This window comes from Chamaea fasciata, unplaced genomic scaffold, assembly GCF_029207755.1.
Source record: "Chamaea fasciata isolate MVZ Bird 193981 ecotype frontalis unplaced genomic scaffold, bChaFas1.0.hap1 SCAF_2, whole genome shotgun sequence".
NCBI classification, from domain to species: Eukaryota; Metazoa; Chordata; class Aves; order Passeriformes; family Sylviidae; genus Chamaea; species Chamaea fasciata.
The window spans coordinates 22,077,633-22,096,630 of NW_027094087.1; the positions used below are offsets into that span (position 1 = coordinate 22,077,633).

The 18,998-nt window shown below is 36.9% G+C and overlaps 1 protein-coding gene across 1 annotated transcript in view; it reads right to left on the minus strand.

Annotated features, from left to right (window-relative positions):
- The window catches only part of CFAP44 (cilia and flagella associated protein 44), a 38,386-nt gene extending 19,388 nt beyond the window's left edge, over nucleotides 1-18,998 (minus strand). Inside the window, exons 1-14 of the mRNA XM_066206898.1 lie at nucleotides 18,995-18,998; nucleotides 15,560-15,731; nucleotides 14,361-14,523; nucleotides 13,247-13,349; nucleotides 12,705-12,921; nucleotides 11,126-11,240; nucleotides 10,456-10,620; nucleotides 9,185-9,340; nucleotides 8,527-8,574; nucleotides 7,609-7,708; nucleotides 6,249-6,343; nucleotides 4,404-4,610; nucleotides 3,361-3,471; nucleotides 1,588-1,740 (exon numbers count right to left, since the gene is read on the minus strand). Coding sequence (XP_066062995.1) covers nucleotides 1,588-1,740; nucleotides 3,361-3,471; nucleotides 4,404-4,610; nucleotides 6,249-6,343; nucleotides 7,609-7,708; nucleotides 8,527-8,574; nucleotides 9,185-9,340; nucleotides 10,456-10,620; nucleotides 11,126-11,240; nucleotides 12,705-12,921; nucleotides 13,247-13,349; nucleotides 14,361-14,523; nucleotides 15,560-15,731; nucleotides 18,995-18,998 — 1,809 coding nt within the window. The remainder of the gene's footprint in view (nucleotides 1-1,587; nucleotides 1,741-3,360; nucleotides 3,472-4,403; nucleotides 4,611-6,248; nucleotides 6,344-7,608; nucleotides 7,709-8,526; nucleotides 8,575-9,184; nucleotides 9,341-10,455; nucleotides 10,621-11,125; nucleotides 11,241-12,704; nucleotides 12,922-13,246; nucleotides 13,350-14,360; nucleotides 14,524-15,559; nucleotides 15,732-18,994) is intronic.

The window sequence follows — 18,998 nt, forward strand, 5'->3', positions numbered from 1 at the left end:
AGAGATTAACCAGATTTCATGGGATTCTCCAGTGAAATTCCCTCCTCTGAAGTATTTACTCTTGGTCTTTTGAAACAGAAATCATTCCAAATAACAAGCAGATTTCAAGATTTCCTCAGAGAGATTATTCCAAATCTTCACCACTATGCTTACTCCTGCCAAAATCCTAAGTCCTGTCCCCTGCCTGCCCCGGAGAAAGAAAAGCACTGGAAAGCTGAACTCAGTGTAGTGCATCACTGGTCTACAGCAAAAGAGAGAAACTGTAATGGACTTAACTTCTTATGAACAATGAAGAAAAGATTTATCAAACCTTTAAAGCTCTTTTCCATTCAATCCTACTGTAGCATAAACAAGTACCAAACATTTTCTAAAACAGTAGCTTCCTAAGAAGGTGTTAGCTGAACCAGTAAACCCTTAAATATTATCAGCTGATCTTTGCCTGATTTACCTTTTAAAAAAACTCCTGTTCTAGGGACTCTATAGACTATAAAAATCACTTTAGTGCTTCACCACCCCTACATGAGAAATCTTTCCTTGCATTAAAACATCCTTGTTGTAACATATTAATTATTGATCTATTTCCAGAGGAAAAAGAGAGCCATTAATATTCTTTCTCTCTGTAGAAACATTTTTACGTTTAGCTATTTAGAGTGTTTCTCAACATTATTCTTCCCTTTTGACTAAAACAACAAAACAAAACCGACCAACAAACATATAAACAAGAAAACCAACAAAACTCTACATAAATTATTTTAATCTTTCCTTTCATATGCATGCTTTGTGATCATTTTTATAGATATTGCTGTGAAAAAAACACCTAGAGATCTTTCTCCTGAATGCTGACTTCCTCCAAGTTACAACATGAAATGAAGCTTTGCCTGACATTCAGTAATTCTCTCTTAAGAGAGAAGGCAGAGAAATCACAGGGTAACAACAGAACCAGAGAGGCTGTTGGATTGTAGGGGACTGAGTATGGAACTGAGAGCCTGCCCACTGAAGTTCTCCTTCTGAGCCTAACATCAGCTTGTCTTTCAGTTTCACAAAACTAACTATAGCTGAGTTGGCATAACTCCTTTCCTTTGGCCCCACATACTCTATTTAAATACTAAGTGTCATTCAGAAATAAAATGCACACCTTTAAACTTAAAACATTTTTTAAAAGTCAGAAATACTGCTAAATATATATATATGTTTTATGTTGGCTTCAAGGTGACTACCTGGGGATTTTTTAACTGTTGAAAGGAATTTCCTTTGATAGGGCCAACATCAACCACAAGAAATATTCTTTTTGTGAATATTATCAAAATTTAAATGTTTTTGAGAACTAATGCACTAATACTACCTTTCCCTTTCTCTGATGCTGTTTTCCTATTATAATCAAAATTCACATCATGCTTTCAGTGTCATGTAGGTTTGAATAAACCAAAATCAAAGTGTAATTTCAAGCCACAAATGGCTTCTACCTGGCATTCCCTTTCAAGGAGCTTAGCAAAAACCCTGTGTTGCAGGGACTAGAAACTCTTTTGGGTAGTTTGATCACCTGGCACAATGAAGAAGAAGAAATTCTGCCACAGGAGAATTTTTTACCTTGATTTTGGATTTAATACTATAAAAATGGAAGTACTGTGTTGGCAGGTTTTTTATGTGATAGGTGGTTGCTGAATCATGCTCCTCAGGGAGAGGGGCAGGAACCTGGACAGCAAAGCCATTCTCACAAAGAATGAGAAGCATGCTCTTGTCCTGTAAAAAAAACAAAAAGAAGACAAATATAGGGCAGATGTACAAATGGAATCAAACAAATGGGAGGAAAAGTTTGTTAGGCAGGTGCACAGGCACAAAGCCAAACTCCAGCCATACCTTCCATGCTCTTATTCCTATGGACACTTTTAAATGAACATCAGAAATCAGTGAGCTTCTTTCATGCTATGCAAAGCTAAGGAATTGAAGAAATCCTTCCTGTGTCCAAACCAGCTATAATTGACACTGCTTAGCTTGAAAGCAGCATGATAATATTTTGGAAATTTGGTTAAATTAAAAGATGGATTTGACCCAAGAGTTAGTAGGTTTTGGGTGGATAATTTCATATATTTCCATACTAATAAATCCTTTATATCATCAAGACTTGGCTTAGAGTCTTGCCAAATGCTACTTACCTTTCAGTTTGTTTGTTTATTTCTGGTACCTGACATGTCCTTTAAAATGCGAGGTTAGGAAAAACAGGTGAGGTAAGGGTAGTAATTATACAGTGTTTTGAGATTTTAAAAGACAAGTCTGTATTTAGTTTCAAATTTCATAATCTATGTGGAGAAAAGACAGAGAGGCTTATTTTATCTGACCCACCACTAAAAAAGTGCAAAGAGGGCATATTAGAGTTGCTATGGAAACCCGACTAGGAATGATATGGTTCCTGTGTCTATAGGATCTCAGTTTGAAAATTCATTCATTAAATGTAATGCATTTAATCACCAATGCTTCTTTAAAACAAACAAAGCAAAGAAGTAGTGTGACAGATGCTGGCACTGTGTTAAGCAAGTGTTCTCATCTAGCAATAGAGGCCAGATACTGGAATTACTCAGGCAGAATCTAACATATCCCAGACACAATAGGTGCTTCTTTAATAAGGAGAAGTACCTTGTCTTCAAGGAAAGGACTCAAAATGCAACTTTCAGATCTGTTCTTTCTGAAGTAAGATAGATTTCACTCCAAAAAGACTTCTTTTGCCAGTTTTTAACAGTTCAAATTAACAAGTGAAAATACCATCACTTTGCCACTATGCACCTGTAAAATATATCTTGCTAGCATCTAAATATAATGAATAGTCTCTCCTCTAAATAAGGAATACTGGACCAAACAAAATTTGAGATGCTACCCTAACCCTAGAACACTTTTAAATACTAGCAGAAATCTATTTTGATATGTCCTGACACATTTCAAACACAGAATGTGAATTTCAAGAAGCACCCAAAATCTTTCTTAATATCATCAAAAAGTTTTTTGAAATCCTGTTTTAATATGGGCAAGAGTCACAGACAGTGATGCCCAAATAACTTCTTTGTCAAAGAGAATCAGACCTTCCAAAAGCTAAGGAATAAGGTTGTTTCTTCAAGTCAAGGCCTCAAAAAGCACACCACAGTCTTGTGGTTTGCATTATGCAAAACCCAAAACACATCCATAGTGACTGAACCTTTTAGAATCTGTCATGCTGAAGCAGCATGAAGAGCAAAGTAGCAAAACATTATTTGTATTGCCTTTAGAGGATGTGACTAGTCATGGGTCTTCATCTATTTGCATGGGGAATTCTTTTTTAAATGATATATTAACACTGCTGGGAAGGAAAGAAAACAAATATGCATTACTCACATGAGAAGGTGGAGACCAGTGTAATGCCTGTACAGGCCCAGGGACACAGATGAATCCAATTGGCTTGTATTCATCCTCAATTGCAAAAAAGAAAACTGTTTTGTCTTTACTCTGAGGAGAGCAAACAAACAAACAAACAAACAAACATGATGACTGAATCAAAGCTGACCGAAAATTCAAAAAACTAAGCACTTTATGACATAAACATATACTCCCATTTTTTTGTGTGTTTAAACAGGGGAACTTAGGACTGGATTTCCATGATAATTACTGGGAGGAAATAAAAATCCTGCCCATGTTGCTCCAAGAAACATGTTGCACCCATAGCTCTTAATTGCTCTCATGGGCCTCCTCTGGCATCCCCAGTCATGTGCTTTCTGCCCATTGCCCCAGGAGCTCTTTTAAATCTCAGGCTCAGGCCTGATTTTTCAGATAAGGCAGCACAAGCTGATTTCCCCAGATAACAAGAAAATCCAGAACTGGTATACAACATGATTCATTGTAGCTTAAATCCTACATTAAATGAAATAAATGCATGGCAATTCAGCCCAAGGAACATGTAACTGCAAATTGCACTGATCATGGGTAAGGACTAGTTTTTAAAAAGAGACAATCCATTAACTGGTAACCATCTCAAAGACTACCAGCATGATGACAAACTGACTGACTGACCCTGTGGTAAGGCCAAGCAGTGCTGGTTAGCAGCTGGATTGCTGCCAATGGACTTGCTTTTACTAATTCCAAGATCCTACTAAACTAATTCCAAAATGAACCAAATCCATCTTCAAAGGGGATTACAGAATTCACACTAAACAGTCCAGTAATTCACAAAATGAATTGTGTGAAGTGCATGGTTGCTTTCCTTTAGAAAAACAGATGTGAATGCAAACAGACCCTTGTCCCAGCACAGAGAACTACAACAAGCAATCAGCCTGAGCAACAGAAGTAAAACTGTGTTGTCAGTAAACAAACTTCACCTTATCTCTTTTAAAAAGCTCTACATTTGTGGCTTAATAAAAACAACCAAACTAAATGGTACATACCCCTGTGGCAAATACATCTCCCTTAGGTTCATATGCCAGGGCTGTAACAGCAGCACCATGAGGTTTAAAAACTTGTTTCAGATTTATCTCTGCAATCTCATCGGCTTCTCCTTCATGACCAGGCAGCAGTTTGGGATCATAAACCTCAATTATGCGGACAACACCATCTTCAAACCCCACAGCAATCTGACCTCCTTCAGGGTTTACCTTTAAGTGAAATGAAGAAAAAAAAATCACAGGGTACATCTGAGAGCGTAGAAGAATAATCCATCTGGCACACACTCTGGAACTCACCTTACATGGAAGTGTTGCTAAAGCACAAAGAATATTTCATACATGGGAAATGTTGCTTATTCTCTCTAGTACAGTACCATAAAAGAAGAGAAAGGACTGGGGCCTATTTTTGGGGTTGGATTGTGTTTTGGTTTTTTTAATGATAACATGCTGTTGAGACTGAAGATGTTAATGAGCATGTGGTTGTAATGTCTGAGGAAGAGGTAATTCATACTGACATAAAGATACATATCGGTAGCTTCTTAAGCAGAAGAGTTGGAACTCAAAAAAGGAATTATATTACCCTGAATATAATATGGGGCACCAAACCTAAGTATGATTTTTGAAGAGGTCAGGGCACAGGCTTGGGTCTGGCTGACTCCATATAAAGTACAGCAGGCAACAGGGACTGCCACCTGAGATGGAAAGGAGGAGGAGTCTTTACCATAAATCCTGGAGGTAAGCCAATTGCTAACAATTAAGGCAGGCTTGAACTGTGATAAAGGTTAGCAGAAACAGGCCTGCGTTTTAGCTGGACATAGCTGCACTTGTGGATTTAGCTGGTTTTTGGTCATTTGAGTGTCTTGAAGTCAATTACAAGCCGAATTGTTGTTGTTCACTTATCTAACAAATTTGCTGCTAGCTTGCCTATGAGATTATGGTTTACAGATGCTTCCAAGTATGTTGGACTAAGTTTTCTAAGATTAATTGCACAGATTCTAAAATACTTTTGCACACTTTAAACTGTGACCAAGTATCTAATGCAATTTTAATGTAGCTAGATAGACTAAGTACCCTTTGTTTTTCAGATTGTGTTTACTAGTAACTTTTGTAAAACTGAACTGAGTCAGTTTTGTGATGCTGTGCAATTCATTGGGGCAGACAGCTTACTTCATGAAGGTACAGATCACCACTTAACAGCATCTCTGAAAGCCTACATGGCCAGAATCATATTTTTATAAAATAATACTTTTTATAAAATAAAGGCACTCTCCCAGTGGAACCCTCACCCTGAACATTCAAGTAATTATTTTCCTCCTAGATTGCTTGTAATTAACCCACCAGGCTTGCTATGTTTTCTCAAGAACATAACTAGACACTATTTTAATTAAAATTAGCAAATATGTCTACAAGTGATAGACTCCACACTCCACAAATGATCAGTTCTGGCAACAGTTTTTAATGATTTATCTCCAAATGTTTGTGATTTGTCTGGGCTGTCATTACAAAATGTGTTAACTAACTCATGTTAATTGACAATTGCTCTGTGTGGGTTAAATAGAAGCTGTTAGTCTACAGACTCAGACTACTTCCCCTACTGCACACTGAGATCTGATTTTAAAATCTTAGGAAGGCACAAAGTAGGATACCTGATAACCCACAGTAAAGTTAAACTGTTCCCATACTGTATACAAACATATTACCCCACAAACTTCTACATCCTGCTACAGTGAATCCCACAGTGGCCTAACAAGTGCTCTCTAATGGCTTGTTTGGTGAGCAGCTTCCTGGATGCTGGCAGGCTCACAGGCTCCTTGATGAATTTTTGCTAACATGCAAGGAAAAACTCACAACAGCCGGTGCCCATGTCAGCGCTGTTCCTCCCTGTTTAAACTTGATTACTCTCAGCTGGCTGTTGCTGCCAAAATCATAGATGCACACTGACCCTGCGTGGAAAGGAGACAGTAAGAATTTACTGCTAGCAATATCACTTACATTGTTAGGATTTATGGAGAAATGTCTATTTATTTGCATTAAAATCTGGATAAAATGCACGTTTTCCCTTTTGAGTAACAAAATGCCAGCCTGGAAAGATGACTGATGGTTACAGAGTACAGCAGCTAGCATGGTGCTCATGAACAAAATACGTGATTTCTTCACTCTCCAGCTTAAACAGAACTAAGAGTTGTCGAGGCTGAGGATTGTAGTAAGAAGTCCCAGGCTGACAATCCACATGTAATTTCCAAGTGAGCACAGAATTGTGGCATACTCTAAGGAAAATCTGTATTGACAACATAGGAAAAGATGACAAGCTAATACTTGGGACTGCCTAGGAAGGAAAACATTTAAAGGGAGGAAAATACAGGAGATTGTCCACAAAAGCTCCAATTGCATCAGGGGGAAAATTAATAGATTCATAGGCACACATACTCATTGCTAAAATTCCATTCCAACTGGCATATATATGAAATGTTGTTTGCTCAACTAGTAGGAGTTTGTCTTCAGGCTAAAAGAATGTGTGCACTGTATAACACAGACAAATTACAAGACAGTACTGACAAGAATTGTATTAGAAGACCTTGTAGTGTTTTCTGAACAGTGTAAATGACATTGTTAGTGTTCTGGCCAGTAGTTCTTCTTTCAAAGCACAATAAAGCTAACAGTGAGAGGCCTAAACAGCAATATTTATACAAGTTAAATGAATATGTCTGTAATTACTTGTTATCTGTTGTTGAGAGCATAATAGCTAAAGCATTTTCTAAGAAAGGCACAAACATTAATATTTGCAATAGCTTACACAATGCTGGAGGTGTATGCAATTCCTTACAAAATAAAAATCCCAACATTTATTAAGCCCCAGGACTGAATACAAGTGCTGTTACTCAAACCAGATGTCTCACCTTTTCATACACAAAAAATAAATAAAGCCATTCATTCAGAACAAATAATTTACAACGTTTCCCATTAAAAATGTCTGTTGCTGAAATCTCAGGTTTTTAAGATGAAGCAGTCTTAATGCATTGTTTCAAAACATTAATGATGTGCCCTTAACTATTACAGAACTGATCCCAGGAAAAACAATTCCGTGACTTAAAGTGACTTTGCAAGACCAAATGCACAAATACAAAACACAGTAGTTCCAAACCAAGCATCACTGCCCTTCAAAAGCAATAATGGCAGTGGCATGAGAGAAAAGGAGCAGTGTACTTACTGTCAAGAGCCGTGGTGGCCATCAGGCGCGTAAAGGGGGAGACACTGATGGCCTCGATCCCCCCAGAGTGGAAGGTACACACACACTCTGGGTCCTGGGTCTGCAGTACAAAACAGAAGAGAAATTCTGCTGCATTTTACACTTGTGGTCTCCAGTTTGGGCTTATGCTGCCTGGGAAATAATTTCATCATCCAAGGAATTACAGACTTCACTACCTTTTTTTTTTTTTTTTTTTTTTTTTTTTTTTTTTTTTTTTATTTGCATTTGCATTTGTTTGTATAGTATACATCTTTTATTTACCATAAAATTCTTGGAATGTATTTTACTTTTCACATTTAAATTTTATTCCCTGCAAGGGATTGTTCCTATTTACTTTGTTATGTTATAGAGCAAAAATTAAATGCCCCTTTTTTCACCTCTGTCATCTATTTTTCCATCAAAAACATCTCCAGCAGTAACACTAGTTACCAGTAGGGTAAAACACTTCAAGTGTGTTTCATCTTCTTGTTTTTTTCTAGTTCTTTCTGTCATTTAAAGACTACAGTAAGGATTGGCTCAAACACCTATCTATAGAAGATATAACAACACTCCTTGAACTCATTTCCTGCATTCATGCAACATTCATTACCAGTTTATCAGAAACAAACTCCTTTAAAGTAACTTGAATTTGGCAGCTGAAATTTCAGGAATCAAAAATCAAATTCCTCTATATCATCCTGCACAATCATTGCAATCAATTACATTTGAAAATTTTTATGAAATAAAAGATCTGCTTCAATGCTACAATTTTCTTCCATGCAACTTCATAAAACACGAATTTCATTCCACGTGCAACTAGGTTATTTACAGGATGTAATAGGATATGGTTCCTATTGCCAGTGAACTGAAGAAATCAGAATAAAAAATCCTCAAAATTACCATATTTGAAAAAGTCAAATCCAGCTTCCATATTGCTCCATTTGTATCCTGAAGAAGAAAAAAACATTAATTGAACATTTTCAGACTCAATTGGGAAATAAAACTGCACATGGTGATTTCTTAAAAACTCCTTAGTGATTATCACTGTGAAACAGAAATGCAATGATGTTGGTCTTATGAATCCCATCCATCACTCTAAGATAATAGAACTTGGACAATACCTTTTGGCATTCTCCTGTTCTTGTGGCGGAGTCTCACACATTACTGTACACTAAAAATACAGCACAGCATAAGAAAGGATAACTCAGTTGGAAGGGACCTAAAAGGATCATCTTGTCCAAATGCTTGATCACTTCAGACCTGACCAAAAGTTAAAATATATTATTAAGGGTCTCTATTACATGCTTCTTAAACATTGACAGGCTTGGAACTTAAACCATCCCTCTAGGAAGCCTGTTTCAGTGTTTAAAAAAAATTTAAATCTGTAGGTAGGTAGGTAGGTAGATAAGAAGATGATTTTCTGTATATCCAGAAGACAACTGAATTCTACCAAAAAGAAACACCCTGATTTGCAATGGACTCCTCCTGCTGTTACTTACCATCCCTTCTCTCATTTTGTGTTTCTCCACAGGGATGCATGTACCTGAGTGTGTCTTACCTGAGCATACCAAAAGGGCTGTCCATGGTCAAGAATTTTTGTCATGAAATTCAGGCTAACATTCTTGCCAAGCCAAAGTTCATTCATAGGCTCCATCTCCATTAACCCTGTGCTATCCATAGCATCAGCAGTATCTACTACCTCAAAGTTCCACATCTTCATGGCATTGGAAGCATTTAAAAAAAAGGGGGAAAAAATAAGCTTTTTTTTTTTTTTTAATAAGACCAGGTTGTTTTCATACACAATAAATATGGAAAATCAAAATTTTAAGAAAGCAAAATCACTGCTTTGAAAATAACCTAGAACAGTGACAGGAGCTTCAATTCAGCCCTGACAATAGCAGAGCTACACATTGCAGCATCAGAACTATGCAGAATAAATGGTATCTATGGGCACTCAGCATGGTTCATACTGAGGCAGCACAAAATAATAGGAAATCTAACCCTTCCATGTTCTGCTCCGTAGTCTAAGGACAATATATCAGTTAGCACGCTTATAATCATCTGAATTTTCCTAAGGGGATAACACCAACCTATAAAACACAATAACAACAACAGCAGTGTATGAAACCCTCCACTGTCTGTAGGTCAGTTTCCCATTGATTATCTGGGTCATTTCACACATCAGCTGAAGACACATCACGTCCCTCTTTAAAGAGCAGGGAAATAAGATGGCAAAATTCTTGATCATTGACAGGTGAGATCAAACAGTGGTGTTATGCATAAGGAAAACATTTTGATCTTAATTTATAGAATTATTTGTTAACTTCAGGATCCTTTTTCTTTTAATTTTCCCCTATTTCAGGATATGTATCTCTGAGATGCTAGTTAATTTCTGTGTCATTTTAACATTAATAATCTGAGCTTTTAAACATTCAGAAAATTATTTTCAAATATTCCTGTACTTTATTATTTTTATTTTAGATAACACTATGTGTTAATAAGCCTGAAAATTATAAAATGATAGAATGCAGTCAAGAACAAAACCTGACTAGTTAGAAAGTTAGAAAACCACTAAAGATTATTTTCATTGTACTAAAGTAAAAGCTGATTTATTTATTACTATTAAACAAGGAAAACTGGATGCCACACTATCCAATTCAGACAGATACACCGTGGAGATGTGCTCTTATTTTGTTTGTTCTAAAAAATAATTTTCAGAAAGAAACTGCACTCCAAAATTTCCTCCACAAACCTGGTAAAGAAATATGTAATGTTTACCTGCTGACCATACATTTGCACACCTAAAGGCAGAGCGAAAGAAAAACTCACCCGAATGTAACCATCTTTTCCAACAGAGTAAAGGTCTCCTTCATCAAAAACTAACTGGTTGATAGGGCCTTCATGACAGGGCTTGTGTCCAACTTGACAGAGCTCTACTTTAATGAGGCCACCTTCCCAAAGCAGCAAATTGCCCCACTCAGTTCCTGAGACAACCTTCAATGCAAATGAAGATAAGTATATAAGCACCTGCATGTAGTCGTGCACAAATACAGGCAAGAACCTAGTCAACACTTGTGCCTTCCTTCTATGAAAGCATGAAATCAATGGCAAAGTACAGACATTTGCAAGAGAAGATGTAAAGGTTGAGGAGGTTCAAATTTAGCAATGTGACATAATTTGCATGCAGTGAAATGGTTAAAGCTTACGACCAACTGTCTCTTTGTATTTCTGTACACTAATGTTTTCACATTAGAAGACACTCAGCTCTAAGCCAACACAGATCTTTTCTCTGTGAATTACAATACTAACTATTTTCCAATTATTACAAAGCAAGACAGGGTTTGGGCAATTGATGGCAATGTTTTCTTTTCAAACAGTGCATCGTGGGCCTGATTAAAAACATTTTTAACTTACAAAGCCTAACTTACAAAGCAGACTTTATATCAAAGCCTAAAAGGATACATAATATTTTTTCTTTTTGTCACTTTTTCTTACTTACCTTTCCATCAGGAAGCTCCACAAAACCTATAATATCAGACACTGCTGTTTTTCCAAACCTGCCCAAAGCTCCTTGTAACTTCAGACCAGTTAATGTGAGAGCCATCTTCCAGAACCTGAGTACAGAAAAACACACCTCTCTCTGATACAAGATTTCCTATATGCTGTTCAGTCCCTCTTAGACATTGCAATACTCTTACCAGGCATGCCTTGCCATGAGGCAAGGGCCACTCATGTATTACTCTTTTTTGCAGGAGAACTTGGGGTTTTTTTCTTTTGAAAATGACATAAAGCTTTACAACTACACAAACATTTCCCTATACTACTCCTATGAAAAAGCTAGGAAAAAGATTTGGAATCGGCAGAATGAAGACTAAACTACTATTTAAAATTAAGTAGTGTAAATTCCACAGCCACATTTTTCCAGCTACAACCCATACGCATAGTTAGGCATACCTATTTTATTATTGCTGTGGAGTGTATGATGCTCAGTTTTGTAAATCCAAGGGATTGAGGTCTTCACTGAATGTCATCCAAGTCCTCTTGTGGAATTAAACTGTACTATAAAATCTCACAGAGCCAAAGGCTTTATCCTAAATATTAATGTCTCCTGTGTGTGCAGGAGACATTACTTTTAAGATAACTGTTGGAAATCATAATTTGAGTCCACATTTAGGTGAAAGGTCACATTTATCATGTAATAAAAGCTATGTCAGAGTTTATTTGTAGTATTTTAGATCAAAGGAAAGTTTGTAAGAGATTTTGTTTTGTCAGATAATAATGTCAGATAATCATAAATAATGCATTCTAAACCACATTTGTTCTGTGTCTAAATAAATCATTTGCTATTTCAGACCCACCTTGCAACCAAACTGTAAAGCAAATCTCAGATTTTGATCTGATTTCCCCATAAAAATTCAAATAAACTTTAGACACATTATAATTTTAAAAATATCATTTTTATTACAACAGAATCCCACTCTTAGCATAAGTCTCTGCTGTGTTAACATTCAAGTACTGGATAAACACAGAACACAAAAAGGAAGTTTAAAGCTGTTTGGTGTTTGGCTTTTTTTTATCAAAGGACCCATGAACTTATCAGGGAAGGGAATGTATGGAAACATCTTTTGCAGGCTTTTGGTGTGATCAGAGGATTTCTGATCCATGATTTGGCCACCAGCTCTAATGGCTGTCCAAAGAGCAGAGTTCTTGAAATCAAAGCTTGAAATTGAGCTCAAGAAATCAAAGGTAGAAAGCCCAGAAGGCACAGTAGACATACAACCTATGTTACCAGCTAGAAGACATGTTACTTCTTCCCAAGCACTTGTTGAAATCACAAGAATGGAGCCAGAGGTACTGACATTTAACATCAAGCATCTTCCTATTTGGACAGCAAAGATATTGAAAGATTTATTTGACTGGCTGAAGGATTTGAAATTCCTCATTTTTGTAATTGCAAGGGCCAGGTAATACAGCAATCCTCACTGGTACATGTTTGCTAATGATACAATCTTGTTAGTCATCTCCTATGTTTTATGATTGCAGAGGTGTTATGTTTTAATCCTAATCAGCAAACCTACCTGATGTGTCCTGATCCAGCTGAAGTTAGATGCTCTTCATTCTCTGCAGAAAACATGACCTTGTACACATCCTGTGCAAAAGCTTTTGACCTCAACAGAGTCTCTTCTTGTTTCCAGTCCCAGATAGTCAACATGTAGTCAGGGCTGCTTCCAACACTGGCCAGCAAAGTGCCAGTACGGTTGAAATCACCAAAAACATAGGCTACTTCTGTTCCACCTAAAGAAATGCACAAGCCCCAATACACAATCACAGGAAAGAGGTAGAAACAAAAATCCACTCAGAAGGAGCTCAGCTTTCACTGAGGTTTTTTTTTTTTTTTAATAGGTAATGGCTTTAGGTTGGCTATTTCTATCAAATAAAAGTTCCTTCCCATGCAATAATGAAAAAAAACTTGAAAAAAAAATAGCGTTTTCTATTTCTGCTGTGAAGGACCAAAACATTCTATTTCCTTCTAAACTAAAAATGATACACTACTCCATCTGCTGGGATCTTTAAACACCAGCCCATCTGTATAAAACGAAAATAGAACTTTTTACACTACCTTTCAGTATTCTGTAAGGCCTCACCGAAGGATATGTGTAGATGACAATGTTTGGCTTCTTTCCTTTTTCTCCTACTGCAAAGTACTCCTTATTAGGGTGTGCCTTGAAAAAGCAGAAGTCCGGTAGCACGCTGCAATAACACCTTTGCTTTTACCCTGCTAGTTATTGAGTTATTGTGTTCACTCACTCATTGGTCAAAATATACTGCCATAAATACTAGATTGCATTGTTCTGTGTGTTTATTCTGATCAACTGCCAACCTATTGCTCAGTATCAGAAGGAAGCCACTATGCACACAAAATGGTGTATCACACATACATTGCAGAATCATGACAAACAGTGAAACAATCTGCTTTGTGATGCATCCTTTTACTATTCCTACCTCACTCAACCCACTAGCTAATCTTTCCAAAGCAGCATTTGTGTTAGCAGCCATCTACTTCAGCAGACAGCTGCAGAAAAGGCATCCTAAATGACACTACTCTGAAGGTGTAAAAATGTACACTGATTCCCCAGAAAAAGCTGCTTACAATGAAGCAGGACAGTCTGAGGCTGGTAGTCGGAAAGCCTTGCTCATGTGCAATAAAACTGAGATGGCAGAGCTTTCACAGGGTAAGGTGCTTCAAATTCAGAGACAGAACTTGAGACTCCAAGCTCTTGATAAGTTTATTAGAGTGAAACCAGATACTTTTTTGCTTCATTTGTGTGGGAGCTTGACTTTCTCAATTTTAATTGCAAGTAAAACTCTATATTAGTATCAGTTGTGATTAGGACAGATGAAGTGTTGAAAAAAATATAAAATAATTGCTATGAGCCAAAAGATTTAAATAATAATGTAAAAGAGCTAAAAATTAATCCCAGCTGGACTGGTCAGTCCTTTTAGGTAACTGAGCCTGGGACTAAGGTGGGCAGATACTTGTTCTCTGCCAGTTATATTGATGGGATAAGAAATCCATGCTGCATGGTCCACACATTCCTTTAATCAATACCATACTTTCTTATGTATATGCATGTGCAAATGTACACATCTCTCATATCCGGCAACCACAACCAAGCAAACATTTTTTCACCAGAAAGCGACTAAACCTCTTAAACAAGAAACAAAAGCCATACTGTGATAAACCCAATTCCACCGCCACGGCTGCTCCGGACGTATTTCTGATACTTAGTTCTCAGGTTCTGGAGCACCACCTGGTTGCCTGCTATATACCCCACAGTATGTCTGTCCATTATCATCAGGTTTACTGGCCTGGTACAGTCATATCCAAAAGACTGTCTGGGAACAGTCCAATAAGGAAAAGATCAGACACTGACTTTCTAGACAGTTTACTAAGTGGATAGAAATGCTTAAACAGAAACTGAAATGGGAATACTGAAACTAGTGACTAAGCCTGATGGCAGGAGATAATTTTCTTCAGTATACAGTGAAAGTAAAATATATCTTGACTCTATAACTGAAAGGAAGGTACAAGTAAAGGCCTTCCAAAGTTCTTATCCCTTCTTTTCATCTCCACTATGGGTACAGCTCTTGTTTCTATTGGATCATTTGGAGCTGCAAGGAATTCATATTTTGTCTATGTTCTCTTTTCAGACAAAATGTAAGAGATGTGCATCAGATTACCAGGAACTGTTCTACAGATAAGGGATCAAACCAAGCAAGTTTTCAAGCTCACTTCTTAATTGTTTACAGGCAGATGTAAAAAAGGGAAAATCCAGTCTTTGATAGCAACTGAACTGTGTCTGCAGAGAAAACCACCAGCATATATGAAAGTCACGTATCATATCCTATCCTATCCTACTTGACCATTCCTACCAAACTGTTTATTGTAGCTCTTAACTGATGGGCACCACTTCCTTCATTCTACTAGTTTAGATCTTCCAAGCACCAGAATGCAAATCTACTGGGTTCCTTTCCCACTTCTCCCTTACGAGGTACACAGGAGCTCTTCTGCCCTCCCCTCAGCTTCTTGGGGAACACCAATATGGCTACAGAGAAAGGGAGAGCTTTGCAGGGCATATTCTTATACCAGTCTTCTGCCTGGTCCCACCAGCTTCTCCATGATCTAGTTCTACAGGAGTAATTATGCTAGCAAGCACTACACCCAGTAAGAAATGTTTATGAGGTCAAGACAAAACTTAAGATTAAATTCACCCAGAACCCAGAATAATTGGCCAGGATTTTTACCTGTGTCTCAACCAAAGGTATCCCACTAATGCCACATAGGCTACTCCAAATTAGACCAATACAATCTTGAGAACATATAAAAAATATCATTAGCTTTGAATTTGCACAAGCCCAACAGAAAGGATACTTCAAAGTAAGAAGGTCAGTGGGTATCTCAGTGTCATCAGTGGCATATGGTCCTGAAAATACATCTTCATACGAGTAGAAGAAGGTTTCTGGGATTCTCTTTTTTGCCTCCTCAGGCCTTTTGTGTGATCCTGAGGATACTTGACTATTATCTTGTTCATCCAAATTGTGTTCTGCACCTCAGAAGTGGGAACATAACAGAAATTTATACTCACGATACGTTTTGTGTTAGTTCTGATATTCGCACCTAACTATAAAAGGGAAGGAGTCACAATTCTTTGCCCCCTTTGACAGAGCAATCAATACTTCATAGCTCAAAACAAGGGTCCCAAGTCTTAGTAACTATTTGTCCTGGAACTGTCTGCAACAAATACTCCCTTAGGCTTTTAAAAATTTCACTGTAAATATTCAAAATTGAAGAATTTAAACAAAAAAATTTTTGAGACCATTTGAAAAATACTGGGTTTAAAATTTTTAAGATTTACCAAAGCATTTCGGTTGAGGTTAGCTTAGTATTTAGGTCTCCACTTTAGAAACCAAACAAATTTTAAAGTGTCTCTTTTCAGTAGCTACTGAATGCACATTGTTACACAAAACAATTATTAAAACCACATATAATGGACTACCAGAAGACATCACTGTCCTCAAGAAAGCAAACTGCTAATGTGTGACCCAGTGTAGTTCCTCACTGGATTGCAATGCACAATACTGTCAACTTGACTTCCAAGTAGTCATAAGCACTCGTTAAAAGTAGTTTCCATTTGGTTATCTCAGGTTAAATCTATTTTTTAAGTATTTCATGCTGTCCTGACTGTTTTCTCTCCTAGGTGAGCCATGAGAAATGAGCAAAGGGATCAGACACCAGCCAGGCAAAGAGCAAAGCTAAACCAACTGTAAGGGAGCAGAAATACTCAATCACTGTAACTGATTACAGTCTGAGGTTGTTAAGCTGTTCCTAATAATAACAGTAAAACCAATGAAAACTAGAAAGTACTCGGGGTTTTAAGTTTGTGCCAATATCTCCTCAGTGGACACCAGTTCTTCAATTTTTTTTTTTTCATTTTCAAATGCTCTCAATTTCTGATTCCAGTTGTTCCCCTTCTTCCTCCTGTTCCTCTGCAGTTGGTGATTCCTTTGAAACACTTGTTTTGTTTTCTTTTGCAAAGTAAAACTGGGATCACCCTCTTAGGTATGAATTCTTTTGACTAATTTGCTCATACATGTCATATTAAATAGAGTTCTGTAGCAGTAAAAGAATCTCCTCTGTCCAACAGCAGACTCCCTGCTGTTTAGCATTAAGTGTAATAAGTTTCCTTCCAAAAAACAGTAATTTAAAACTTAGGGGAAGGAAAGAAACAAACATATCCTATAACAGAAAAAAAAAAAAAGTGTAATAGGAAGATCAAACAAGTGCCAAAAGTAATGCAGGATTGCATTAAAAAATCCTTCTAAAGTGGATTTGTTCCTCATGCTACCTGGATTTGGTGTGTTAGATGACATGTAGGACATCCAAAATAGACACAGGACAGACATTTCAAGATGAAAAATATGATAAAAGGAAAAATACTGGCCTCTGACTGAAAGAGTCTGGTGGAGTTAAAAACCTGATTTCGGTATTAACTACAGAGACAGGTCTAAGCCGCAAAAAATTTCAGGGAAGGGACTTTGAGGGCTGAGGGACAGCAGGAACAGCAGGCACAGTGCTTAGTCCAGAAGTCCACTATTACCAGAGTAAAAATAAATTTTGGTAACACCAAGAGCAGGAACTGGAGATGAAGTAAGAAAGGGGTGAATGGTGGAAGAAGCCAGAAGTTACTGTAGGTTCAGTACTGAAATCACAATATAATGGAGAAATACTCACCCCTGGGATGTGCCTGTGCATCTTCTGATTTCTGCTCCATTGGAAAAGATGTATGTCCTCTCTCCCTGGCAGTGGTAAAGACAAACCTTTAGTATTGTTGCCTTTATCTGCCATTTAGACCATTTTCATTTCCTCTCAAATGCTTTGAGATTCCCAAAGATGCTATTTGTCTTCTGCCTGTACACAAATATGGATAACCCAAAGATATGTCCTACTTTGTAGTGAATTAATTGGCTCACATTTTAGAACTCCAGGCTCTAAATAAATTGACCACAGCAAGACTTTCATCTGAACACTGTAATGGTGGGAACTGACATGATTTAAATGTCTTGAGCTTCTCTTTAATATACTGGGATGAGATCTGCTTGTGAGACAACAAGGTTATTCCTTCACCTTTGTGGTGGACTTCACAAAAATATCCTGAGATAGACATTCTGAGATCACCTAATATCTTAAATGGAAAAGCAAGAGAGATGAATCTTTAAGAAAAAAGGACTTCCTCCAAAACATTTTATGATAATAGAAAACAAATTTTAAAAGTTAATACAATTAAAAAAAATAAACAGTTTAATAACACCCCTTCCTCACATGATTTTCATCTTTCAGACCATCTTTCTATCTTTTTCAGGGTGCTACAATTTTCAGTAGTTACTATTGTCATCTGAAGTGGAAAAGGTCAAAATTTGTCATATAAAAACCAAACACATTTTTACAAGTCTCAAAAAGAAGCAAAAAAGTATAAGCATTGCTCTTACTCTAAATTTTTTCTGCCTTTTGATTTCAAATTTGTTCTCCATTTCAAAATGAAACACCTGAAAATGCACATTGGAGCAACTTTGTATCAATTTTGCAGCACTAAAAAAACCATCTGAAATCAGAAAATTCAGAAATTGTATATAAAGAAACATGAATACTCAAAATAAGAAATATGGACAGGATGCAAGCAAATCTCTCTTCATGTGCAATCATGACTTTGATACCACTAAGAAATCCCTAAAAATGCATTTCCTGTTTCCAGCTTTGGGTCAGAATCTGTTTGGAAAAAATATTTTGAGGAATTTTAGGCTTTTCCAATATTTCAGGAAAGGCAAAGTTTCCTAACATAGTGTCACCCATGAAAAGGACAAGGAGGACAAAGAAATATTTCAGATATGTCATTCTTGTTATTATGTAGCCAACCTTCATCCCAAAGTCCTGAGTACCTGCCAGAATCTGACTTTCCTGCACAATTTCACATATGAATTACAAATGAGCTTTTATCCCTTAGGAATGCTGAGAAAAACTTGAAAATAGACAAGCAGAAAGTTTTACATTTAGAAAACAAAGGAAAAGAAAACAATTGCAATGTATCTCAATGTATTTCAATTAAATTCTTGGGGTTTTAATCAGTTTTAACAACTGATATCACTGAAGTTGAAGAAATAGTTATAGACTATTTGCATAAATAGATAGTGGAGTGTTCAGAGACCTGAATTCTAATTCCAAATCCAGTAATGACGTGTACAATTTGTATCAGCCATTTCACCTCTGGCTGTCTCAGTTATCTCCTGTGAAAAATTAGATAATAATACTTACCCAT